This window comes from Spinacia oleracea, chromosome 3 (assembly GCF_020520425.1).
Source record: "Spinacia oleracea cultivar Varoflay chromosome 3, BTI_SOV_V1, whole genome shotgun sequence".
Lineage (NCBI taxonomy): Eukaryota > Viridiplantae > Streptophyta > Magnoliopsida > Caryophyllales > Amaranthaceae > Spinacia > Spinacia oleracea.
In genome coordinates, this window is record NC_079489.1 from 30,640,032 (window position 1) to 30,648,060 (window position 8,029).

Sequence of the window (8,029 nt, forward strand, 5' to 3'; positions counted from 1 at the left end):
AGGTCTTTTTTCGCAAAATTTGAGTTATAAAATGTCATTTTTAACAAATTTGCCTAAAATCTTATAAATTCAGATATAGTTAAATTTAAATAAGTTTAGGTAAATTCAAGCCTTGTAAATTGAAGAGAACACCCGTTAATAAAATACCGAAGGACTGAAGGAGTATTACTCGTATTTTTTTTTTAATGGCTAAGGTTGCTCTATCGGTCACGTGGTTCTGAAAAAGGCTTAAGATTGTTTCATCCACACACGACTTCCAAAAATTACAAAATTGTGACGAGGAAAAAACCTGGAAAATCCTAATCCAAAACAATTTTCTGCGGTTAAACTTCACTTACACGTGTAAAGACACGTGTCAGACTTTTATAGGTTTTTCACTTTGTTGGATCCCGCCCACCTAAAAAAGTACATTTCTTATTTAACTTCTCATCACCCTTTTATCCTTTTTTTCAAAATTCCACTTTTTTATTTTTTTCAATCCAACCCAAAATTTCAGAAATCTTCATAATTTCTTAATTTCTATTGCTTTTCAGTTTTCTCTTTTCTAGGCACTACTATTACCATGGAGATCTCGGTAATTGGTAATTCTCAAATGAATATTGGAAAGGCCGATGAAAATTTGAGGGAGTTAGGGTTTTCCAATTTTAAAAGCAATAATCATAAAAATAAAAATATGTTGATTCCCAAAAATAGGGTTTCTTTTGAAAACAGTAATCATAGGGTTGGATTTACTCTCAAAGCTGTTCAAGGTGATGCTATTGTTGCTGAGGAGAAGGCTAATTCAATTCTTCTTACGAGCTGCCAATCTGTGAGCCTTTTCGCTTTAACCCAATATATATATATATATATATATATTTTTGTTTGTCGTTTTTGAATTGGGGTTAGTTTAGAATATGAATTATGAAGTTCATTATTTATTTTGAATATGTTATTTTTGAAAAAATTTAAAAGTAGTACTTGTTCCCTGAATCCGAAAGTTGGATTTCTCACCTTGTTCCTTTGAGGTTTGATCTGATTCTGATTTTGAAATGGTAATTGTGCGTCTTTGCGTTGTAACGAAAGAACCGGTGCCCCATTAGCTCACTACCGGTTCTACAAACTGGCAGAATTACAAGGATACCGATTCATAGAACCAGTATTATGAACGGGAATTGGGTGCAAATACAGTTAGGATGGCGTGCTAAAATTGGGTGTAACATGTCTATTCTAGTGGGTTTCAAGTGGCTTGTGACCAAATTGTACACAAGTCACCCAATTTAACCTCTGTACCAACACAAGTATGTAATACAGGTGACTCATATGGGTACTAATTACTAGAGTATTAGTATACCAATAACACACTAATGCACTAATTCAGTACCAATACCAAATTAATCGGTACTAACACGAGTCACTTGCTTCCATTTGGACACAAGCCACTTTCGACATAGACTTTCTCGTCCTTATTATGGGGAAGGCAAAAGGAAGAGGAGGGGGAAAAGTGAAGACCTGTTTAGCACCCATCTGCATGGTTTGCAGTTTACCTGTTATGGAGTATTAGTTTTTGTTACCCTCTTGTCGTAAAATAATTGGCCAGTATCTGTATCTAGTATGTCAAATTATGTCTCACCAAATTTATAATTCTACAATTTTAGGATTTAATGAGTAGTATCACAATATCAAGCTTGTTCATAGACAGTTGTATAATTTATTAAGGGTAATTACATTTTATGTCAATGCCGTCTAAATGACCTCTAACCAAATGTGACCTATTATGGCTGGACGAAGGGATAGGTCGATTTGTAAATTTCACCATTTGGGCTGAGTAATTACAATCGTGCTGAGTAATTACAATCGTGCATGTTTAGACAGAACAAGGGCTAGTATTGTGTCTAGCCACTGTGATCTTTACTTTTGTTCAACCCATTTCATTATCATTATCATTACCCCATTGCCTCAAAGAGGCTCCCGCAAGAAGCAGGGTAAGGGGGGGTCGGGTGTACGCAACCTTACCCCCTGCAATTGCAGAGAAGTTTCCAATTGACCCAAAAGAGATAAAGGGACGACAACGGGACGACCATCTTCTACTTCATGGAAAGGAAGCGAAGCGAAGAGGTTTTAAGAACCATTTTGATTTAGTCCATTACATCCACAGCCAAAAGAATAAATGAATCTTTGGCTCCATCAGAAATGGACATTCTAATCTAAAATAAGATTAGTTCGTTCTATGATAGAAATACTATTGACTAGTGTCCTAAAAGTCTAAATTTTGTTAGATTTGGAAAATTTGTGATTGGGTGGTTCAAGATTCATGAAAATTTTCAGTTTGTTTGGCTATGGAAGCCTACATAAGTGAACCAGCAAAGCAGAGGATTTGCTTGGAAAATTTTCTGTCTTTGTCAATGTAATTATATAACTGAAGAATTGAAATACGGAGGAAATAATCAAAATGAATTTGTGAGTATCACTGGGTTAAGCATTGACAATGCGTGCATGAAGCTAAAGTAGGCGTAGATGTTTTGAAGTGTTTTTAAAATTTATCTTGATCAAAATTTCATGTACATTTACTTTCATAGAAGTGAGAAAGTGAAATCTCTCTAGGGAGAGAGGCATCATGATAAGTTTTGTTTTTCGGTTAAATTTTATGCTAAGCAACTGAAGGCCATAAGTAAACTTATTCTAATCTCTTTTTGAACTTATTTTCAAATGGGTGGGGAATTTCCATCTTGAAGATGATCAAATATGTTACATTGGAGTTTTATCTTTTAATAGAGGTAGGGTGTGTGTGTGTGTGTGTGTGTGTGTGTGTGTGTGTGAAGTTCAATTATGATATTATACTGTTCGATTAATGTCATTCAATTCAAACTAGAAAAAAAGGTGAATATATTAAAACAGAAATACTAATGTATTTTTGTCTAACACTGGCTACTTGATGTTGTTGACTTCACTACATAGTAGAGTCATCGAAATTAAAACTAGCTGATGATTTTATCTCATCTAATTGTACCAACTATTTGAATATCCAGGTTGGTGGCGTAAGACTCTTTGTAGGGTTACCCTTAGATACGGTGTCACAGTACAACACAGTAAATCATGAGAGGGCTATGACTGCTGGCTTAAAAGCCTTAAAGCTACTGGGCGTCGATGGTGTGGAGCTGCCTGTCTGGTGGGGAATTGTTGAGAAGGACAATATGGGAATATATGACTGGTCTGGCTACCTTGCTATTGCAGAGATGGTCCAAAATTTGGGTTTAAAGTTGCGTATATCATTTTGCTTTCATGCGTCTCAGGAACCAAAAATATCACTTCCTGATTGGGTGTCTCGAGTTGGTGAAGCTGACCCTAATATATACTTTATGGACCGTTCAGGGAGACAATACAAAGATTGTCTATCGTTAGCTGTTGATGATTTGCCTGTTTTTGACAGTACGTCGCCAATCCAAGTGTATCAAAATTTCTTAGAGAGTTTCAATGCAATATTTTCACCTTTCATGGGATCCACTATTACTGTGAGTATAGCTAACTGTTTGCAAATATATTTTGGTGAGGTAACTGTTTATCATTAACTAATGATGTCATTTCCACTGCTTTCTGCAGGGTATCACAGTAGGGCTTGGACCTGATGGTGAGCTTCGGTATCCTTCGTTCCATGATGCAACAACAACAGCACTCAATAATCAGTTGGGTGTTGGAGAATTCCAGTGCTATGATAAATACATGCTCTCACATCTGAAGCAGTACGCTGAAGAAACAGGCAAACCTATGTGGGGTTTGGGTGGACCTCACGATGTACCTAAATATGACGAGTCTCCCAATGCAAACAACTTCTTCAAGGATGATGGTGGTTCTTGGGAGACACCTTATGGTGACTTCTTCCTTTCTTGGTACTCCCACCAGCTCGTTGAGCATGGTAACCGCATCCTTTCCCTCGCCTCAACTGTATTTGGTGAAATTCCAACGACCATTTCTGGAAAGTTACCCTTAGTGCATTCATGGTATAAGACTCGGTCACACCCTTGTGAGCTGACAGCTGGTTTTTACAACACAGTTAATAGAGATGGATATGAATCTGTGGTTGAGATGTTTGCCAAGAATTCATGCCGGATAATACTGCCAGGATTGGATTTGTCAGACGCACACCAACAAAATGGATCATTACTTGTACAAATTAAGGATTCTTGCACGAAGCAAGGAGTGGGCATGTATGGTGAAAACTCCTCTGTTTGTAGAGTGAATAATGGGTTTGAAAAAATAAAGAGTAATCTTTCAGAAGAGAAGGCAGTTGTGAGTTCATTCACATATCAGAGGATGGGAGCAGATTTCTTCTCCCCGAAGCATTTTCCAATATTCACAGCATTCGTTCGTGCAGTAAATCAGTTGGACTTGGACCTTGATGTCGATGATATGCCAGACACTACGACTACGAGAGCTGTGGAAACTATACATATGAGGTCAGAGGCCCTTAAGCTGCAAACTGCATAACTGGTCTTTCTTTAGAAAAGATTATGTAAATACTCAACCTTATTGCCTCTCAGGTTTCCTTATTGCAGTTGTACGAGGTTGTAACTGTAAGACGCATTAAGGACCCATATTCTCCCCATTCTGCTGTATAAATATATGATTTATTCAAACAAAAAGGCAAATTAATGCTTGCTTCTTTGTATCTCTCTTTCTTCGCTAACTGAGCATGAAAATACCCATGAAAGCTTATAGCATTCCCGTCGATGAGGATAAATGTTACCATATCTCTTATTTTTTTTTTTTCTGGATGGGGTTACTCACCATATCTCAACAATGGGGAAGAGGAGTGTTGGTTTTCCTCACGGGGAAATTAACCCTGTGCGGAAATATGAGTTTCCTCATGAGGAAAACAGAATGGATAAGAGCTTGCTAGTTCTCGTCCTTCGCTTTTGGACACCGGTGCCATTCATCATGTTATCCATGACTTTGTCTAACCTTGCTCTTAATCAACCCTACGATTAGCGGCGGATCTAGAAAAAAATTATCACCTGGGCCAAACTAAATATAACAAGAAATTTAACTAGTATGAAATGTACATATAACTTTCAATTCAAAAATAATAACTGTGTGTTGAAAAAATGCGACTATGTTATGAAATATTATGTGGATGCCCATTATATCCTTAATATATTTCCGAAATATTCTAGATCTTAGGGTTTATTGTTCTCCAAGCAAATCCTATTCTATTGTATGTTTGTTCATGGAATAATACAAACAGTGGTTCTCTCTTAAATTCTCCTTTTTTTTTTCCTCTTATTCACAACACGTTATCAGCATCATAGTTCTACGCGAAATCTATCAAAGTGCAAATCACAATCATATGTCACTAATGTTTATTAAGGTACGGCTCAAATCTGATGCTATTATTAATTCAATTTTATGATTATTCACTAGATTTTACTTCGTATGAGATTTTGGAATTTGGAGATTTATGGCAAGACCAATCTGATCTCACATACATATGAAACTTTTCAATTTTCCAATGTTGTTTCGTGTCACGGGTATTGTGATAATTTAGTGGATTAATAATCATATGAAGTGTAACATGTATTAGTGTATAATATCTCTAATTTCCAAATTACTACTATCACGGTGCAAACTGCAAAGCGCTATAATGTTGAGGATACAAATGATGTTCCTGTAAATTTTCTTGCACTTTATACGGATGATGTTTCTGTAAATTTCTTGCACTTTTAACCAACGGAAGACAAAAAAAAACATAAAAAATTACCGTCACCCGAGAAACTAAGAATTGATTTTGTATTGAATTTTTGGATTGTTGGAATTGAATACGAAGTATTACGGAGATGATAGACCAAGTCTTTTTCTTTCTGGACGTTTATGCACTTGGTTGTATGCACTTGGTTGTACTAGCCATCATCTTCACAAAAGTCACAAAATTGAACATCTGACCGTTAAAGACCTACACATCATTGAGTAATCTAACAAAAAAATACGTATGATCACAAAAAAAAAACTATGATATTATCTAGAACTCGTTATGATTGGTTACATTTAAAACTACAAGACTTTAAGTGTGTAAGTGAATATAACTCAGTTATATTCAGAATTACTTCATAGTTGAAATTATGTGGAGAGAAAATCACTGATGTAGAAATGATGGAGAAAACATATTCTACCCTTCCCGAAAATAATATTGTTGTCCCGAGACACAATACTGTGAAAAGATATTTAAAAAATATTATGAACTTATATCTTGTCTCCTTGTGGCTGGAAAAAAAAAACGAGATATGGATGAAAAATCATGAATCGCGTCCAACTGGTTATGCTCCATTCCCTGAAGCGAATGTGACATCCCATCATGGGAAGAAAAATACTACACAACAATAATGATCGAGGACGTGTCATGTACGTGTCATGGACGTGGGCGTGGATACAGATATATGGTCGAGGTCGAGATGGTTCTCTCAAGTACTCATATTACCACTAGAAGTGGGATAAAAATGGTAACAAACAAGAGAAAGATAAAAATGAGAATATGACCAATGTATGTTACCGTTGTGTAGGAAAAGGACATTGGTCTATTCAAGCAAAGAAATAATTTATAATAGAATTTACAATATAATATTGAAAACTTAAATATGTGGGGCCTTGCTCATTCTTGAAGAAAATTTATTAATCAAAGGTGTTATAGGTTGAATTGCAAATATATACCCTTGATTTTTGTTTACAAGTCGAAATAGGTTCGCGACTTAAGTCTGGACATTTGACCATTAAAGGCCCACATACCCTTTGGAGAAGTACAAGAAATATGACCTAGAAAACTATAATAGTTTCTAAATCTTGTTGTCAAGATGCCCTACATTTCTTTATGAAACTAGTGTGGTCCTGCAGACACGATAATTTTGAGAAAGATAGTTCATATATTGTCTTTTGGTGGATGAGCAAAATACCGAAATCCTGAAGAAAAATATTATGATCACATTCAACTAGGTAATTAAACCATTCCCAGAAGTGAATGAGAAATGTATGACTAAAAATGGTAAAGATAATGTCAATAGTCATGATCGAGAATGTGAAAGTAAAACATAGTATAATCATGGCGGAATAAATGAGTATGAATGTAATTTCAAAATACACACCATAAGTGAGATTGTAAATGATGAAAATCAAGTAAAAGCTAATGATGAGAAAACTCAAACTTTATATTTTTGGTTGGTTGCGGAGAAAATATTAAATAAAAGTTGGGCCCATTACACCAAAACATCTTGTTGAGCTTTATTAGTACTCATCACAAGTTAATAAATTATAGATAAATATGGTGTATGAAGATAATGAAAGCATATTGTAACACCCCGACAATTCTCCTTTTTCTAAAATAACCTTTTCTATAAATATAACTATATAGAATTATCAAAGTATTATCGCCCGTGTGAAAACGTAACGGCTTATTCAGAATTTTGCAGCGGAAAACATAAAACTAACTTTAGGTTTATAAATAATCAATTACAAAGTTAATTCGCAAAACCAATCAACGAAAATAAAGTAATGTAGATAGTACGACAAGTTTAAATTCCAATTTAACAAACCCAAGTCACTTAGCAAATCAAAATAAATACAAGCTCTCTAATCCCGATCCCAATGATGCATCATATTCAAACCTGTAGATGGGCAACGCTTATTGATCTTTAGGGACTGCTCACCAAAATGGGTCATCACAGGATCAATAAAGCATAGCCATGATCAACACACACAAACAAAACACGTAATCAACAAATTTGAGTACTACATACTAAAGCAATAGTAATCCTAACATGATTCTATTAAGCGAACAATTCTAGTATGATACTAATAAAACATAAGTAAGGGCAGGCAAAACATATTAATTTGAAGACCACACTTGACTAAACTAGACTAGACTGGACTAGACTGGACTAGACTTTTATATTATTAATATTATTTTAATTGAAATAGTCAATGGACCGAGTTGTCCACCAGAAGCCTTCACTAAGGAAGACGAGGTACGGGCGCGACTCCGTAACCCCAATGGCCTGCGATATCGAGGAAC

At 35.4% G+C, this 8,029-nt stretch overlaps 1 protein-coding gene across 1 annotated transcript; it reads left to right on the plus strand.

The window, feature by feature from the left end:
* Window positions 1-444: 444 nt before the first annotated feature.
* Window positions 445-4,642, plus strand: LOC110801231 (inactive beta-amylase 9). The gene is made up of 3 exons (XM_022006571.2): window positions 445-808; window positions 3,006-3,488; window positions 3,577-4,642. The coding sequence occupies exons 1-3, from the start codon at window positions 563-565 to the stop codon at window positions 4,459-4,461; spliced, it is 1,614 nt and encodes a 537-aa protein (XP_021862263.1). The 5' UTR covers window positions 445-562; the 3' UTR covers window positions 4,462-4,642.
* Window positions 4,643-8,029: the final 3,387 nt, after the last annotated feature.